This window comes from Mytilus trossulus, unplaced genomic scaffold (genome assembly GCF_036588685.1).
Source record: "Mytilus trossulus isolate FHL-02 unplaced genomic scaffold, PNRI_Mtr1.1.1.hap1 h1tg000050l__unscaffolded, whole genome shotgun sequence".
Lineage (NCBI taxonomy): Eukaryota > Metazoa > Mollusca > Bivalvia > Mytilida > Mytilidae > Mytilus > Mytilus trossulus.
The window spans coordinates 987,688-1,008,500 of NW_026963292.1; the positions used below are offsets into that span (position 1 = coordinate 987,688).

At 33.9% G+C, this 20,813-nt stretch overlaps 1 protein-coding gene across 1 annotated transcript; it reads right to left on the reverse strand.

Annotated features, from left to right (window-relative positions):
- Positions 1-341: 341 nt before the first annotated feature.
- Positions 342-14,632, reverse strand: LOC134699236 (uncharacterized). The gene is made up of 3 exons (XM_063560846.1): positions 14,371-14,632; positions 11,148-11,433; positions 342-1,109 (listed from the first exon to the last, which is right to left on the reverse strand). The coding sequence occupies exons 2-3, from the start codon at positions 11,230-11,232 to the stop codon at positions 547-549; spliced, it is 648 nt and encodes a 215-aa protein (XP_063416916.1). The 5' UTR covers positions 11,233-11,433; positions 14,371-14,632; the 3' UTR covers positions 342-546.
- Between the last annotated feature and the right edge of the window lie 6,181 nt (positions 14,633-20,813).

The window sequence follows — 20,813 nt, forward strand, 5'->3', positions numbered from 1 at the left end:
TTAAAACTGAAAATTCCTGCGGTTACACATTTGGATTACATTGTCAGCGAATGTGTCTGGTATATATAATAAAGCTAGTCAACACTTACATTTAATTATGTCTGGTCTTTATCAAACAAATTAAGTTAAACTGCATAATTGTAATACCGGTATTTTTCACCATTTTTTTTTTCACCCTTATAATTTGCTCCTTTTTTCCCCGGGTGGGGCATGAAATTGTACCACAACGCTTTTCCTTTCTTTTCATTTTTGGAATTTACCAATCGAGTGGTGGTCACTGTTTGAGCCTGCACTTACACAATTGGTATAGATATAGGGCTATGATATCCCTGTCCGTTTGTTCTGCTGTTGATTGAGTCATAATAATGGTCTTCTTTTTATTTATTCTATTATTTAGTTCTTTGTCAAGTACTGATTGGTTGATATTAAGTTTGATGACCTATTGGTTTGCATTACAGTGGTTTTTGCTGTCCGGTTGGTTGACATAACAGTAGGTTTTCAATACTGGTTGGTTCGTAATACATTGGGTTTGACATTGGTCACTGCTTACTTTGGGGTACTAGAAAATATGTTTGTTAACCTATAAATACTAATAATAAAATTAGGGGGGATACTTAAAGCGTCTGCACATAATTTCTGCTTTTTGTTAAACTCTTCACCATAGATAGGTACTTCAAATGAAGGCATGGTGGCGATATATGTTGACCTGGTAGAACTGGCTTTTTTCATCAAAGCAGCATTGTGCTCAACCGACATTTTGTTTCCTGGAGCTATTTTTATCTTATACCAAATAGTTTCTTCAGTCCTAAGAACAAAGAAGGCAGTCACGTATGTACCTGCGTCCATCTGAATGCTTTGTAGAGTGAGGACCGAAGGGAGTAAAGGATCGTATTTCTCATCTGATATAGCTGTATGTACATTCTTTATAATAACGCTTGGTTCATGTTCTTGCCATTCCGTAACTGCTGACTCAACGGAAGATTCCCTTCTCGATCGATTAGGAGTACCCACTAGATTCGAGTCTCCCGAATTGTCAGCCCAGTTTAATTCTTTTGATTTCTTTGCATCGTTTTTGTCGTGTTGTATTTTACTTCTGTCAGATTTTCTGTCTGTAAATAGTTATCAAAAGTACCAGGATTATAATTTTAAACGCCAGACGCGCATTTCGTCTACATAAGACTCATCAGTGCCGCTCAGACCAAAATAGTTAAAAAGCCAAATAAATACAAAGTTGAAGAGCATTGAGGATCCAAAATTCCAAAAAGTTGTGCCAAATACGGCTAAGGTAACAGTTATAATACAAGGATTACAGGAACAATCGAAACATGCTGTTTTAAACCATTAAATCAATGAATGGTACATTTACCAGTACTAAAAAGGAGGTTCCAAAATACAATTAAAAGATTGTGTCACCGGACCTTTTTCCGACTAATCATTATGCAAAATTTGGCAGTTTTTGTATAGAGAATGCATGAACAATCAAATTTTGTGTGATAAAAAGAAAACTAAACCATAGAATTTTAAGATAAATATTAGAAGATAGCTCTTATAAAATGGTTTCAGAACAGAAAAGAAAAGAACAAATTAGGTCACCAGACTTGTTTTCTTTCTCCATATAAAGATAGGTAAATTCACACTCTTTCTATTATGAGAATTACTGTATCTGAAGTATTTTCCCTACTTTATGGATGATCTATCTGAATGATCTCTCCTTATATTTCTGAATTGGAAAAAAAATGAATCAAACAAGCATATTGTGTTTTTTTAAAGAAAATACAGCCGTAAATTTGATTAAACGAATGTTTATTTATTCTATCTTTAAATGAAAAGTCTAACCATAACATGTAATTACATACTACTCTCAAAATATCCACATTTCAATAAAAATCAAGACCAACTGTTATCTGTTATCTCAAAATCCAAAATGGAGGAAGTCACCCCAGCCACCTTGAATACGGAATGAAATCAGTATCTCTTTTTTGCTTACAATTCCTGTCGTTTAAACTTGTCACATTTGAGCGCATTTTGTAATAAAGGGTTACCATTTTTTTAAATAAAAATATGTATCTGTTTTCTTTTTTCCTGCGTAGTTTTTCAATCTCCTCAAAGCGACTATCATCAAAGCTTTAATAATAGTACAACAATTAGAATCTTTGGTCTAATTTATTCAAAAAGAGAGACGAAATATACCAAAGGGACAGTCAAACTCATAAATCTAAAACAAACTGATACCGTCATGGCTAAAAATGAAAAAGACAAACAGACAAACAATAGTACATATGACACAACATAGAAAACTAAAGATTAAACAACATGATCCCCACACAAAACAAGGGGTGATCTCAGGTGCTCCGGAGGGGTAAGCAGATCCTGCTCCACTTGTGGCACCAGTCGTGTGATAACAAATCCGGTAATTGTCTAATTATGTAGGTCACATTCATGAAAGGGAAGGGGATTGAAGTTACGACGTAAGGAACATATCCGATATTATTTGTGAAACGGTTATTCCATAACGGTCAGTCCATAAAATTTACGAAGGGATGATTTCAACTTCACCATTTGAAACTCTTGGTTTAATAGTTTAATAGCATCATTGTGAGCAGCAACACTCTATCAAGAAAATCATGGTAGGAAATACAAGCACGGGAATATCGTATCAATTGGGAGATATATACCCCGTATGCAGGTGCTGCTGGAATGCTGCTATTTAAAAATGAAAAGTTCACAATTAGAAAGCTGAAATCATCTTTTTTGTCGTAAAGTTTTGTTTTCAACCGACCCTAATTGTCAATTTGTAGATGTAAGTCAAGATATGAAGCCGACTTAACTGTATCTGTAGTATCCTTTATCTCTAGTTCGATGGGATAGATGCGTTCCACATAGTCACCAAATTTTGAACTATTGAGTGAAAGAACATCATCTATATATATAGCGGAGAGTAGAGTTAAAGGATATTGCTAACTTCTTATCTTTCTTCCTCAGAAGTTCTTGCATGAAGTCAGCCTCATAATTATACAGAAATAAGTCGGCAAGTAGAGGGACACAGTTTGTTCCCATTGGAATACCGACATTCTGTTCAAAACACGTCCTCCAAACGTAACAAATATGTTGTCAATCAAGAAATCAAGCATCTTGATAATATCAGTTTCAGAGAAGTTGTTGTTTGAATTAGAGTGATCCTTTACAGAGTAGGATTTATTCCTCCCTAAGACAAGATAATTGTATCTACGTTGGCCATTCTTTTTTATGAAGCAAAGCAGCAATACCAACTCTTTCAATTTGTCTTTTAGTTTGGAATGTGGAATACTTGTTTGAAGAGTAGAAAAGTCAAATGTTTTAATACTGTTACAAGATGAAAGAGAGGTAGATTGTATGTACTCTAAAAGATCTTTGGAATTTTTAAGTATCCACATCTGATTCACGCCACCTCAAGAATAGACAGCTTAACAGTTACTTTGAAGCCCGTCTTTGATTGCTGATAAAATAGATGTTAAAATTTTAGAAAGAGGTTTCGTGGAGCACTTGGAAGACCCAGCAATACACCGTTGTTTGTAAGGACACTTTTGTAATTTAGGTATCCAATACATTGATGGAAGATCCAGTTCTTCATCTTTGGTTGAAATATGGAACATAGAACAGACCTATGATTATCCAGGATTTCCTCTTTGGTAAGTGTCGTGAGGGTATATGTTGAGTTTCCAAGTGAATTGTCAATACCTAATTCGTTTATCAAGCAGTTAATGACTTTTACACACAAAAACGATGTTATTTGGGGCTTTGTTTGTGGTGACAACAACATATTTGTCATGGAGGTCGGAAAGGTGTTTTGCAACATTTGGGTCTTTAAAAATTTAGCATGGGCATTGATGGAACTATTCAGTTTCTCAATTCTGATTTGTATCAACGACCTCGCTTCCTTTATCCATTCGGAAAGAGTGTCTACGTCTTCCTTCTCGCGCTTAGCCCATTGCCTGGCATAATCCTCGACTGAATCCATCAACATTTTTAAGTTTTATTTCCAATTGATGGATTTAGGCTCACGATATTTCGGACCTTTCGATAACACATTTCGTAGAGAAGTGTTATTAACAATGTTGATGTCACCGGAAATAACGTGGCCAGCAGGATTATATGTGAATTGGGAACGAGTACAAGTGCAATCAGGAGGTGTAGACTTAAAGTCGTCAATATCGAGATCCTGCAAAACGTGTTTGTAATTGAAAATTTTTGTTGCAATAGGTTTGGTATAAGAAATTATTGGTACAGACTGGTCTATGAAATAAGGAGGTATTTTCGATTGAACTAATTTATGATGACAGATATTGCCTAAGTTGACGCCATCGAGACCTTTAATTTGTTGGCAAAGGGGGAAAAAGGAAAGATATTTTCTCTTTTTCAGCTTTTCCAAAGCGGACTGGCTTGAAAGGTCTGTGACTTGCAATATCCGAAATTATAGCTTCAGGTTTGTATTGGTTTGAATAAGGGTTTGTAACAGTGTATTCCAAACATAAATTGCACAGAGACTGAAATTTTGAAAGGGATAATGAATAAAGTTTCGTGCGAATGTGATGAATCCCTAACCTTTTTGTATAAATGGCAGCAAGCCATTAAAAGAGACATCATGCAGAGAATGTGATGCATAATGACGACGACCATAACTGCGTCTACGTCGAGGAGTCGAGTTGACAATGTCCATCACATTCGCCGAGTTACACGAATGACTAGATATAATACCTATACCATCAATTTTGTCATTGCAACCTTAAGGTGTCGCAGTTCCCAATTGTCTAATCCAGTAGTCTTCTTTTGTCTAGGAGAGTCGTTGAAAGATTAGGACTGTTAGAGCTATGGTATATCTTTTCGATAATGCGAGCTATCATAAAAAACGATGGACTGATCGGGCTGACTGAAATGCTGGTATAGAATGTCGTTAGCATTGAGGTTTATGTCTGATCTATGACCATACATACGTTTGTTTAGCCTTCCTTTCATTTCACCGACGTATACCAATCCGCAAAGGTTACACTGTCATCCGTAAACGACATTTATCGAATTACAATTTAGATCATCGTATTACTCGATTCATTTCACTTGACTGGGCGGATTTTAACCGGTTCGCTCATAATAAACCAGTCTATCTATAAATAGGTGTTTTAGGATAAACTCATCAATGAAGTCTCAAGCCATTCTTTTGTAAATTCCTTTGATGACACTGATTAGTGATTAGAAATCAGTATTTATTATAACGGCAATCATCCTTATTCAGTATCTGTAAATAAAATTGCACATTTTTGCAGCCTTTGCAATTGGTTTCACATTTCGAAATGCGACAGTGTTGTACTGTGTCATCAAAAACCAAATTGTCTTAAAGGAGAACTGAACAAGGCTGTATATGTGTAATATTGCTATTGTCACTAGGACGATGATCTAAATGAGTCATATTAACGATATTAGTCATGCCTGGTGATGAGGGGACACCTGCCGTATCATACGACACCGTGTCCATGGTGACGTCTGTTTCGGACCTTTTTATACTGGGCGTCGTACGAGCCAAAAGTGAGGCTTAAGATACCAAGAATAAAAACAACACAGAAATTTTATGCCTCCAAATGGCTTTTCTAGATTCATCTTCATTAAAGGGATAATAAGTATTCTAACTCATCAGTCGTAAGTTATGGAAGCTTATAATAGTAACGAGTTGAACAGTTCTCAGTTCAACTTGTTGACATAAATAAGTGGTAATGTTGCATTATATCCAACCTTGTTAACTTGATTGTGTGTACTTGTTTAGTTATTTTCTAAACATTCCGACTTTCAGAAAGTGTACTTGTTAACTTCTTCTGAACAAGTTGACTTTGACAAAGTGAACACAAAAGTATAGACTCGCCTTGTGTACATGGCCTTTGTTCACTTGTAACATAAAACTAGTCTGATAGTAGCATTGCAACACATCTTGTATACTTCATTTTGTGTACTTGTTTAGTTGTTTTCTAAACTCTCCGACTTTCAGAAAGTGCACTTGTTAACTTCTTCTGAACAAGTTTATATCAACAAAGTGAACAAAATGTTTATTCTCATCTTGTGGTGTTGTTTTTGTTGACTTTCCTTGCTAAAAAGGTTTACTCATCGAGTTTTTTCTCACCTTTCTCATTTACTAAAAGTATACTTGTTTTGTTTGTATCTAACTAAGTGTACTTCTCACAAATACACTTGCTTTGGAAATATTGCAAGTTTATTTGTTGAAAGTCAAGATCAAAGGTGACCATGCATGAAACCGTGTCTAATCAGGACAGGGGCATATAAAATGTGCAGCGGGTTTAAACGTTTTGACCGGCGCGCCAACCTTCAACCTAACGCGAGACAGTGTTACTGTTAAAGTATAATTTTTTGTGTTAGATTCAGCATATCCGGCAAAAAGCCACAAAGATTCAATTTTTGAATAAACTATCAAACAAAGTTTAATTTTTGGACCCTTTTGACCTCAAAGTGGACCAATTTCAAACGGGGCCCAATATCATAATAAAAAAACCTTAGCAATTCGAGTCTTTAAACTAATTTCCATTGCATTTTTATTTTTCAATTGGTTGTTGCGCAATTTCGAGTAAATTAGATTTCAGAACCTTTTTATGTACAATTTTAAAGAAAGCATTACACTTAAACATAGGGAACTGTCTGGAAACCCGAAAACTAATTTTCACCGCTTGATTGTCCCTTATTCCGAAACGGCAAGGAACCCAATAATTGAAGTGTATCAAAATGATTTTTACTCCTTGAAATTTCTTAACAGATTTGTATTTATTTTCAATTTAAGATTTCTTGCAATTTCGCTAAAAACCATGAGGTTGCTCAATGACGTACTGCTACGCAATACTGAGTAAATAAGTTTTTTATAATGATCAATACGAATCGTTGGAATTTAGATTACCTTATTATGAAAGTTTAATTTCATTTCTAGGTTAGTGTGAAAATATCAGATATGATTTGAATTATATATCCAAGACCACCCATTTCATGTTATGAGGATGAAATAAATTTAAAAGTTGCATTTTCCTTTATTTCAACCATTTCTATCGATTTGATGAGGTTAAAGCTTATTGAATGGGTTACTGATGTAAATAGCTTCATTTTTCAATGAGAACACGTACTGAAAAAACGATAACATGTTGTGCTTTACTTCAAAAATGTCCTCTTGGTACCTGGAAATCTCAAGACTGACCGTCTTTAGTCGACCCTCTGGTCAAATATTGAACTGTTTTTCGCTATTTTTCAAGATGAATTTTAAGATTATATTCCAAACAAAACAAATATAAATATTAAAAGAATATGCATCAATGTAAACTTATGTATGTGTTGGTATGATTGCCAATGAATCAACACACCGTGCGTCCAAGACCTAAACGTTTAGATTATTAAATATAGGCAAACATAGTTCAAAGTACACATTCAAAGTGGAGCCTTGACTCGCACCTTTTTTTCGTTTTTCGTTTTTTCGAGCCTGCGACTTTTATCGCTTCAAGCATCGGCGTCTGCTACGGCGGCGGCGATGTAAGATAACTTTTCAAAGCTATATGTTTTAGGTGGAAAACTTGAGTGCTTCATACTTTGTATATAGATGCCTTATGTTACAAAGTTGCCGTTTGTCACGTGTCCATTGTCCTTGACCTTTAATATTTTCATTGTTTTGTGGCTACTTGAAAAAAAAGTTAAGATTTTTTGTAATGTTAATTTCTCTCTTGTTATGAGTAATACGGTAACTATATTTGGTATGTGAGTACCTTGCAAGGTCCTCATGCCCGTCACACAATTTTCAGGGATCAGTGAACAAGGTTAAGTTTTGGTGGTCAAGTCTATATTGCAGATACTATAAACAGTAGGTGTAGTATACTTGGTGTATGTAATGATTGTAAGGTGTCGTCTGACCTTGACCTCATTTTCATCGTTCAATGATTATAGTAAAGTTTGTGTGTTTTGGACTGTTTCTTCTGTATGCAATAGTCTACTATATTTGGTGTATGGTTTGAATACAAGGCGTACATGTCCAACTGACCGGTGTACTCTGACCTTGACTTATTTTCGTGGTTTAGTGGTCAAAGTTAAGTTTTTGATTTTTGGTCTTTTTTTTATAATACTATATGCAATTATAGGTCAACGATATTTGGTGCATGTAAGGATGTTAAGCTGTACATGTCTGTCTGGTTCTTCTGACCTATACCTCATTTTCATGGTTCATTGGTCAATGTTTAGTTTTCTTAGTTAAGTCTGTTTCTAAGAAAATGTAAGAAATAGGTCAACTATGTTTAGTGTATTGATTGATTATAAGGTGTACATGTATTTCTTGTTTGGTTTATATGGCCTTGACCTCATTTTTTTTAATCGTGTTAAGTTTACGTAATAGTTGAAGTAAGACTTTCTTGTTAAGACTATCAACATAATGTCAATGGCTAGTAAATAAGAAGAGACATTTTAATGTATGCACTTTTGTTGGTATAAATCTGGCCGTTGGTTTGTCCCGTCTCATGTTTTACTCAAGTCATTTCGGGTCATTTTAGATGACTTCGCAGTGCGCCACTTTGAAAATCGTCTCATTGGCAATCCTATCATATCTTCGTATCTTTCTATCATTATTTTACACAAGAGTTAAAAATATCTCCTTTATAATATTATGATTTTTTATGTCATTATTATATACTACTAACACAAGAATGTTGTTAAATGTAATTGAATACCCTGCATTTATCATGTTTTCCAATAAAATTAGGACAAAATTGCTGAAAGACCAGCCCCCTCATGCATTATAGAAATCTATCATTTACATTGATTATAATATTTAGGTATACATTAGATTAACTCGGGATAACAACGCCCTCATGGTGTATCTGTATCTAATACTCACAAACCGTCAATAAAATTGAGAATGGAAATGGGGAATGTGTCAAAGAGACAACAAGCCGACCAAATAAAAAAAAACAACAGCAGAAGGTCACCAACGTATATATAGCTAATTTCGGCAAAAATTACCAGAGCAGAACGAAACTTTAATTCGATCTGTTACCCATCATAGTGGAATCGCATACCAAACATTGCCTAATATCTGGAGGCGTTTAGAAAAAAGTCTGGTTAACTGTTTTTTTCCAGAAATGTTCAATGTCCAAAGCCCCAAATTTCGGCAAAAATCAGAGAAGCACAACGAAACGTAAACTCGATCTCTAACTCATCACAGTAGACTCACATACCAAAAATCAACTCTATATCTTTAAAAAGGAATTTAGAAAAAAATTAAAGAATGTTTCCATTGGCCACAGATGCCCCCGCCTGGAAATATATATATTTTTTTTTATTTTATTTTTTATACAAGAGGCATTACTCAGGAACAGTTTAAGTGTGACCCCCAATTTTGAACTTGATCTGTGTTTTATGGTAATATTAAAGCATTTTATATACGTTTTATAAGATTTGGTTGAGGCAACTAAAGTTAGAGAATAGAAACGGCAGATTTAGCATTTTATATGTTTACATTATATTTTATGTTATATGTTTAGCGATTATTTATGTTTGATAATCTTTTTATGGTAATAAGCATAATGTTTAAGTTTCATAATACATATATATTAGGTTTTAATTGATTTTTGGCCCGTTTGAAATTGATCTATTTTGTGGTCAAAAGAATTCAAATTAAACTATGTTTGATAGTTTATTCAAAAATTAAATCTTTGTGGCTTTTTGCCGGATATGCTGAAAACAAAAATTTATACTTAAATAGTAACACTCTAAATTGCAGACGTTGAAGTTATATGCATTTCATTATGATGTTATATTTTAAACTGCTGTCTCGCGTTAGGATGAAGGTTGATCCGCCGGTCAAAACGTTTAAACCCGCTGCACATTTTATATGCCCCTGTCCTGATTAAACATGGATTCATGCATGGTCACCTTTGATCTTGACTTTCAACAAATAAACTTGCAATATTTCCAAAGCAAGTGTATTTGTGAAAAGTACACTTAGTTAGATACAAATAAAACAAGTATACTTTTAGTAAATGAGAAAGGTGAGAGACAACTCGACAAGTAAACATTATTAGCAAGGAAAGTGAACAAAAACAACACCACAAGATGAGAATAAACATTTTGTTTACTTGGTTGATATAAACTTGTTCAGAAGAAGTTAACAAGTGCACTTTCTGAAAGACGGAAAGTTAAGAAAACAACTAAACAAGTACACAAAATGAAGTATACAAGATATGTTGCAATGCTACTAGCACACTAGTTGTGTGGTATAAGTGAACAAAGACCATGCACACAAGGAGAGTCTATACTTTTTGTTCACTTTGTCAAAGTCAACTTATTCAGAAGAAGTTAACAAATACTTTCTGAAAGTCGGAAAGTTTAGAAAATAACTAAACAAGTACACACTTCCAAGTACACAAGGTTGGATATAATGCAACTTTACTTTAACTTATTTATGTCAACAAGTTTAGCTGAGAACTGTTCAACTCGTGACTATTATAAGCTTCCATAGAAAGTACTGGCAATGCCATGGAATAAAAAACGAAAAACAGCAAAAAAAGTACACAAAAGTACACAAACGTACACAAAATACACAAAATAAACAAAATTACACAAAAGTACACAAAACACAACATTGAAAACTACTGACTGAGCTACAATCACCCACCAAGATCAGGGGTAGATGTAAGTAAAGAACCAGTGATAGGTATAATTCAGTACATCATATTGTAAGAAGAGAGGACGCGAGTGCGGTTACAACTCTCGGAACATTGCCATCGTCATCGATGTAACACACATACCTTATTATATTTGTACTTATTTTCAGCAATATTCAATTCAATCATAATTTAACCATCCAACTGTTCAAAGACCTTCTCCAAATTGAAATGTCGAATTATTCTAAATTATAAAGATAGTGTCTTAATCTTACATGTATTATGCACAACCTTTCTGGGTTTTTTTTCTGATTGATATGATCAAATATTTTTAAAATAACAATCATCCTTTTTCTTCTCTTATAGATACTTTTAAAGATATGATTATTTTTATAAAATGACAACAATGCTACTGTAGTGTTTCATCAACTCCATGGTTTGGCATATGACATGTGTATGATACAAACGATTATTTTGACTACTTACTGATTGCAGAATTCAATGTTTTATTAAGTTCTGAAGTATTTTCATCCTTTCTTTCTCCAAGACTGTGAAAGTATAAATCGTCCATTGCCAGAAGGAGAGGTGGACTTTTTCTAGTTGTACTATCATGTGACAACCTCTCTTCAATATAATCCGATCTAGTATAGACAATAATTTTCCTGTTGATGTACTTTGCCAATATGTCTATAAGTATATTACTGTTGACGCTCTTACTTTGTTCGATTTCAGCAACTAAAGCATTTGCATCTTCACGGGGTAAGCTTTCTTCCTGGTAATATAGAGACGACAATATTCAATCACATGTTGGACATGCTTTCACTACAAAGAAAGCTAACGTTTTTAAATACATATAATGTTTCAAACTGAAGACAATGTGTCAAAGGTACAAGTAACAATTTGTCAGGGAGACGGAGTGATACCGGACATTAAAATCATCAGTTGGAAATGAACTGACAACGTCATGGCAAGTTACAAAAAAGACACAAAACAGTATCATGAGTATGCAAAGTACTAACATAAATGCTACATGTACCATACCCACATTTTAGAGTTAAATGCAACTGAAACCAAAAGGTTAAAGCTTATCTCGTAATAAATTGGACAGAGTTTATCATGGCTTAGCGTTCTAGTAGCATCAGTCCAATAGTATCGTGCAAAAAAATTTTTTTTCTAATTTAAACCCCTTTGCAACAAAATTCGTCCTGTGAAGTTAAATAGACAATGCATGGGAAATAGTGCAGCCACGCTAATCAGAATCATCATTTTAACCCGTACATTTCACGCTTATGAAAATGAAATTAATTAATAATGTTGGTGGATTCCAGTTTTCATTTAGAATGCTATACATTTGAGTGCTGGGTACATATGTGGAAATGAACTTTGCAATATCCTTAGATTCAGCAAGTGTCATTTTCTTAAAAAAAAATTATCTTGTATATGATAGGATGAAAAGGTATTTTTCTTCAAATCAAGCTAACAAAAAACGTCATTTTAATCATAAAACCAACAAAGTAATAAAATATAGGATAACTGCCTTTGATTATCTTAATTAAATCCTTTGATCCGCTAGGTATCAAGTTACCCTCAGGCCAATGTAATTAGAACATATGTTAGTATATTTAAAGAAATGTAGCGACAACGTGTCACCCTATCTAGTGCTTGATATTCAATTGATCAATTTATAGTAAAGATAACATTGAAACAAGAAATGGATAATACAAAAATTGTTTTAAGATTTTCAAGCGGGGGTGTCCCCCCCCAAAAAAAAACCACCTAAATCCGCTATTGGTATGCAGGCGCTGCAGTAATGTTGCTACATAGAAATTGAAAGTTCACAATTGGGGAGCTGAACTCATCTTTATTGTTGTTAAGTTTTGTTTTTAACCGACCCTCATTGTCAATATTTAGATGTAAGTCATGATATGAGACAGACTTATCTGTATCTGTTGTTGAATCATTTATAGAGCATTGTTTATATAGCGGAAAGAAAGTTAAGGATATTGATAATTTCTTATATTTCTCCCTTAGACGTTACTGTATTACGTCAGCCTCATATACTAAATGAACAAGCCTGCAAGAAGAGGGGCACACTGGGTTCTCATAGCTGACAGTCTGCCGAAAAACACATTCTCCAAACGTAACAAACATGTTGTCTTTCAAGTAATCAAGCGTGCCGAAAAACACATTCTCCAAACGTAACAAACATGTTGTCATTCAAGTAATCAAGCGTCTTGCTAATGTCAGTTTTAAATAATTGGTGTTGGAATCAGAGTGATTCTTGACAAAGTAGAACTTATTCCTCCCTAAGACAAGATACTTGTAACACGTTGACCAATCTTTCTTTATGAAACAAAGTAATACCAACTCTTGTAATTTGTCTTTTATTTTGGAACGGGGAATTATTTTGTAAAGTGTAGAAAAGAAAAATGTTTTAATACTAATACAGTTATATTATTACTATTTGCATATGCAAGCTTTTTCTGAAAACATTTTCCACACCCTTCTTAAAGATATTTGTTTAATTGAGAGACATATAGAAGATTCAGAAACACATACATCCTAACACAATTCTAATTTTCCTCTCTAATCTGTCAGACCTTGTTGATTTTCTATTTGTAAAATATTTCTTTACATATCTTATCATTACATGTATGTGTTTATCATTATTACTGAATCTTAATTTCACAGAATTTTAGTGTCAATATATACCCTTTGCAAAATGCTCCTTTTTAACAGGGAAAATCAAATATGAGGGGAATTTAACATGAAAACAACTAGTCATAGGTTATATTCATAATTCAAGCAACATGCTTCACAGCGGAAATCCAGTGTCAAAATATTACCTCCCCTGTACACCCTGTAAATTAGATCTTTCGATGTTTGTTCCGTTTAAGAAATGGCGATAAGACGAACATATTCATTAGAAACTTTATGGTTAATAGAAATAGAAATATCAATGTTAATAAAAACAAAATTTCAGTTTCACATGTTCCTTATGCAATTATTTCGATAATTCTTTGACATAAAACATCATATATTTTCTTCAGTATATTTCTACTAACACAATTGAACATAAAATAGTTATTTTTGTATATACGATAGTTGTTAGAGATAACTCTCAATTAGTATCGACACAAGCTAATGACAATTGCATGGCTGCTGTGATCATTGAAACTCACTCTAATGGGTTTGGATTGTGAAAAAAACCATATAAACTATAAAGACCGGAGGAGATTTTTCAAATTATTGACAAAAAGATGTGTCATGTTCATATCAAAGAGGTGAGACTCTAATAAATTATTTGTTTGTTTTGTTTGTTTGTTTTATCAAACTATTGGATGTATATTCAGCTACCGTAAATGAAAAATCAATTTTCGATTATACTTATTTTTGAAAATTTATGAAACTCAAATGGACCTTAACAAATTGGCACTCACACCACATCTTCCTATATCTACTTAACAAAGATTGTTACATTTTGTTTTCTCCAAGAAACATTAAATTTAAGGTTAAAAGACATTTTTAAAAAGTACAGTGACGGAGAAATGGTGTTGTGGACAACGAACTATTTAAGGTATTTCATGAAACGATTGCTCTACCAATGGTGGTATATATTATTAAAAAAAGTATGAAAAAAATATATCAAGAAGAAGATTATAGGAATCCACAACAAGATATACGTTTAAGCAGTATTACATAACTTTACCGTATCTAACTTTAATTAATTTAAAACTGCTGATTTCAGGCTTTCGTGGTTGATATTGTGGTCCAAACTAAACTCGCTGCGTTCTAACTGATCGCTGCAAGCACGAAATAATGAATCGTCCAAACTAGAATATTCTCGCCGAATTACTAGTTGTCTTTGTGTAAGCAACGATTTTTTCAGAATTTCCAAACCTACAGTCAAATTGCATTCTTCTGTGATTTCTGCAAATATAAAATGTGTTTTGTAAATGATAACCAGCTATAATGATAGAATTAAAGAGAATTTGTTAGCTCACAGAGAGCACTTGTATTTTACATGGTCGACACCACAAAAAAATATTACATGCACCATAAGGTTTCAATCTTATATAACATATCATTATTCTAAAAAATAGTTCTCTTTAGTTTTGTACCTTGCATCAAATTCATCAAGTTTTCATTTTCTTGCCTAGCATTTGGTTGATACCACTGCTGGGGGAAATTTAATCCTTCTGGATATTAGAGGATCAGTAGGACGTACTCAATACATGTCAACCTTTTTAAAATTTGCAGTTGATGAATTCAAACATCATTTAGAAAACGAAGTCCTCACACCCTCAGTCACAATTGATGTTAGATAAATTATGCTATTCGTTTAAGGTTAAAGTCATTGCTTTCGGTCACATGTTGATGTTTCTCATATATCGATGGTTGGTAAAATCCCAATGTCGTGGTTTTATAATGATAACTAATGGTTTTACAGATCCAGCACTGAACCTGATTGTTGGAAATATTCATAATGTATGGTTTCTTGGTCACAAAGGGAGAATATACACCGGTAGTCTTCAACCTTAAACAGTTTCCTGTACTACTAAGCACATTCTATTTTCCTTGGTTTCCAAAGTTTGTGCCTTTTGTTTTATCCCAAAATTTGGGTGTTTGTGGTAGATGTTGTCTGTTGTACTGTACAGTATTGTTGGTGAGTCCTGTATTTTTTACGTACAATGTACAATGCTATTTATGTCTCTGTGGCATGAAATATTTTTCAAAGTCAGATATACAGTGTTGTGCGGCATATCTGCCTGTCTACTTTTTAAAAGGGCTTTCTCATTGACGTATACCTTATTTCCCAATTTATATTTACCATCCTGATTTTCCGTTTCCTGAAAAGAAAAACGCGAAATTTATCAATCAAATAAATGAAGTTTTATCTACGGTTTATAAGTGCTATAATAACATGTAATTTACGGACGTTTGTCTCAAAGAAAGTTAGGTCAAACATATATACTTGTATACACACGTTCAATCAACACTCAGGCAAAAGATAAACAACCATGCAATGCCATACTCTTTCATAAAACACTGAGAATGAATTTACAATTGTTCATAGATGAATATGATAAATTCATCAATTTTATCATTGTTAATAACATTTTGTAGAAATTTTATCTACAGAGAATATCTTGTGGCTTTTTCGATATCACTCATAAACAAGAAACAAATATAATCATAAGAGCCTTATTCGGTTAATTATATCATTAGTTTAAGGTTGATATTGTGTGTGATATTGAAAAGGTCATATCAAATAAACCTTAGTACATTCATGTACCTCAAGTTCAACGAATATAGATGGGTTATTTCACGAGTGATGGCGTCATACAGTTGAGGGGTTTGATAAAGCCTTTACAAACGTGACAGATATCGATATCATCACGGATGGCTGATAGAACATGATTGTCGTTGACAGTAGTATACATACAATTTACTTGTATATACTTAATATTTTACACACACAAGAAACGAACTGTTTGACTTATATGCAGATATTTATTTATAGAATTACAACATGTACTAATCGAAGCATTAAAATAGAGAAAAATATTAATCGAGGGACCCAACTACACATTAATTCACGAATGCAATTAGCGCATGAGTTAATTATTAGTGTTGTTCGGGCACGAGTTTGATATTTTTCGATATTTGAATTCTTTGATTAGTTATTTTTTTTAATACATTGGCAAAAGGTTTTTTTAATTAAATTTAAGAAATAAAAAAGCATATTCACCTGAGAAAGTGTTATTCACCGCGCTAAACGTCACGCACTTTTACATGCAACGTTATAACACTTTCTCAGGTGAATATGCTTTTTTCATTTAAAAATCTAATTCATATAGAAAAACATAATAAAATTTAATCCATATTGAATAAATAAGGTTATTGCACTCTCTGACGTCATACAACAATAGGCGTGTGTCAACACGATGTCGATAACGCCGGATCAAAACAAAATGTAAACGCGTAAAAATAGATATGTACCGATTATCAGGTTATCAGCATGTTGATATCGTAAAATATCAGCTGCGAGACATAATATGAAGCTTTTTGTCGAGTGAGCGTAGCAAACGAGATCAAAAAGCCTTCATATAATGTCAAGCAGCTGATATTTTACAATATCAATATGCAGATAATCTGATAATCGATTTATCGGGCTCTATTTGCGTGTTTCAGAAGTGTTTTCTTTGTTTCACCAGCACACAAAAGATGACTTGATAAGTTCGGGTCAAAGTTATTAACGTCGGTTCAAACATTATGACGTCGCTGATATGTCCGGGTCAAAGTTATTAAGGCCGGGTCAACGTATTTGACGTCACAAAGACATGATACGGAATAATATTAAGAGCTGAACAGAGTGATATAGACAGTGGGACGACCGATAAAGTCATATATTTATGTCACCCCTTTGAAAAAGGGGGGATATATTGTTATTCTACGAATTTTTTCTTCCACACTTTTTGTCCAGCCGATTTCTCGGAGATGCCTTGACATGTATTTATAAAATTGCACCATAATGACAATCCCCATGTGCAAAGTTGCAGGAAGCATGGAATGGTTCAAGATGGCCGCCGTTACCATGGAAACGGCAAAAATGTAAAAAACCGAAAAATGGTCCAAATTACATAAAACTTTCAGAACTGATAACTCATCGATAGAAGGCGTGACATCCATCTTGAGAACTTTTAAAATGGCTACCGTTGTCATGGAAACCGTCCAAACGTGAAAAAAACGAAAATAAATCCTTAATTAATTCATAAAAAATAAACCACTACAGATACGACCAAAAAAACCGTAAGTAGAAAACAGTAGTATAAACTGTAGAATTCATTGCCGTTGGAATTTTTAAGATACAGATGGGTGCACTTCTAACCTGTACACCAAGTTAACTTGATAACCAGTCATTTGGACTGGTCAAAGTTAACCTGTGACCGAATATAGGACTGCTCTGACCAGTCCTAGGACCAAAATCTAGTTAACTTGAAAAGCGGACTTGGTCCTAGGACTGTTTTTATGTCTGCCAAAAAGTTAACTTGGAAACAGGTCCGCTATTGATATACATGTAGCTGCTGTTACCATGGAGATAACGCTTAAAGTGCACATTGGACCCATATGGTAAAAAACGTCAAAGTAACATTTTTGTACAGATTTTAACCTCATTCCCGTTAAAATTATATTGTACTGTCATCTGTCTTTGAAATTTTCAAAATGGCCGCCGTTGCCATGGAAACAGCTAAAAAAAAAAAAAAAAAAAAACTCGACAAAATTCTGTGATTAAGACCTTGTGCAAAACGTCTTCTAGAATATGCTAGAAGAAAACTAATACATAATTCAAAGTGCTTCTATTCTATTCTATACGAAAATCGTGCTTAAGAGAGAAAATCGCCACTGAGAGAGAGAGAAACACGAAGAGTACACATAATTGACATTTCTGCACTTGCATTAAAGTACACATCCGTTAATTGAACACCTGCAAAAATATACACATTAGCTGAAATCAATCGATAAGCGTGTAATTAAATTGTACAAGATAAAATACATGTATCGTGTGATACGCGAGATATTGAAGAATAAAATGAACAGTTAGTATGCCGCTCCGTCAATATATACACATGTTGTCTGTCCAAGGTCCCCTCTAAAAAGAATAGTAATGTACTAACTCCACGATAATATACTTCAGTATCACGTGACACCACCTTTCTTCTTCGCGCGTGTGTCTAATTTAAGATTTTAAAGAGTTCCCCAACTATATATAGACATCACTCTTAGTCTACGAGAAGAGAAAAGGGGGGGGGGGGGGGGGTCAAAGACATGTATACTATTCGTGCCATGCGACTTTGGTACACTCAAACTGGTTGCTGCTACTGTGACAAAGTCTAGAACGGGGTGACATCCTCCGCTATTGCTTGCAATGGCAAATCTAGTATTACAGTTGTTTCTTAAATTTAATTTAAAAAAACTTTTGCCAATGTATTTGCCACACCTCTATTTTACCACATCTACGTACTCAAACATATTAAATTATATCCCCACACCTCTATTTTACCACATCTACATACTCATATATCTTAATTTATATCCCCATACCTCTATTACACCACATCTACATACTCATACATCTTAATTGATATCCCAAAACCTCTATTTTACCACATCTTCACACTCATGCATCTTAATTGATATCCAAACACCTCTATTTTACCACATCTACATACTCATACATCTTAATTTTCATCCCAACACCTCTAGTTAACCACATCTACATACTCATTCATCTTAATTTATATCCCCACAGTTCTATTTTACGACATCTACATACTCACACATCTTAATTGATATCCCCAAACCTCTATTTTACCACATCTACATACTCATGCATCTTAATTGATATCCCCAAACCTCTATCTTACCACATCTACATACTCATGCATCTTAATTTATATCCCCACACCTCTATTTTACCACATCAACGTACTCATACATCTTAATTGATATCCCAACACCTCTAGTTTACCATATCTACATACTCATACATCTTAATTGATATCCCAACACCTCTATTTTACCATATCTACATACTCACACATCTTAATTGATATCCCAACACCTCTATTTTACCACATCTACGTACTCATACATCTTAATTTATATCCCCACACCTCTATTTCATCACATCTACATACTCATACATCTTTATTTTCATCCCCACACCTCTAGTTTACCACATCTACGTACTCATACATCTTAATTGATATCCCCACACCTCTATTTTATCACATCTACGTACTCATACATCTTAATTGATATCCCCACACCTCTATTTTACCATATCTACATACTCATACATCTTAATTTTAATCCCCACCTCTATTTCACCACCTTTACATACTCAGACATCTTAATTGATATCCACACACCTCTATTTTACCACATCTACATACTCTTACATCTTAATTGATATCCCCACACCTCTATTTTACCACATCTACATACTCAGGCATCTTAATTGATATCCGAACACCTCTATTACACCACATCTACATACTCATACATCTTACTTTAAATCCCACACCTCTATTGTACCACATCTACATACTCATACATCTTACTTGATATCCGTTTAACTCTATTTTAACATCTACATACTCTTCTACATATCCTTTTACCTCTATTTTTGGTTTTTCAAGTTTGTATGCCATGTATATGATACCACTTTTTGGTTTACTCTTTGCATCACCTCCCGTATTGAATGATTTATTTCCAATCCTTGCATCCTGCATGTGTAATGTATAGTACTGAATAAGTGATTGCTCAAGTCCTAACGCATACTTTTCTTGGTCAATCCAGGAAATGTTTTGACGAACTTTTTCAGGAATTATATCAAGAACTATACAGCCAATCACGACTAGTCCATCGTAATCTTGTTTCTCATAGTCGTTCTTCCATCGTCCATTAATGCCACTATCGAGTCGCCAAGAGCTTGGTCTCATTGGGTCAAATGTTGCAGATTTTCTGGTCCTTGCGTAAGTTTTTCCAATAGTAAATGTATTAACTCTTCTGCCTGATTGTATTTGTATTTCCTTTAATGTCTCCTTGATTTTACGTTTCGATCTTTTGAAAGCCATGTCAAATTCTATAGGATGCTTATGTTCCGTTTTCCCACATGGTATCACATCAAAAAGCTTTGCAAGATTATATGAATATCCTTTTACATCACCTCTGCAAAGTAAATCAAAATCAGTGAATTCAGCAGCTGATTTTCCACTTGCAGCAGACTCCTCGCCAGTTTCCGTCATTTTATATTTTGCTGTAATATACGAATATAATCCATTAATCCATACTAATGAAATATGTATATGTTCCGGACCATATGAGTATCTGGACCATACGCGTATGGTCATGACCATATGGGTATATACTCATATGGTCCGACCATACGGGTATATACTCATATGGTCCGACCATACGCGTATGGTCGGACCGTACGCGTATGGTCGGGGTAATCAACAAGTATACTTTTAAACTCTTCAATAGGTGTGACCCTTCTAGTTGTTACGTCACTAAAATGTCATTTTATTATATATTAAAAAAAATTATAAAAAAAACAGTTTCACACACTCAGTTAATATTAAT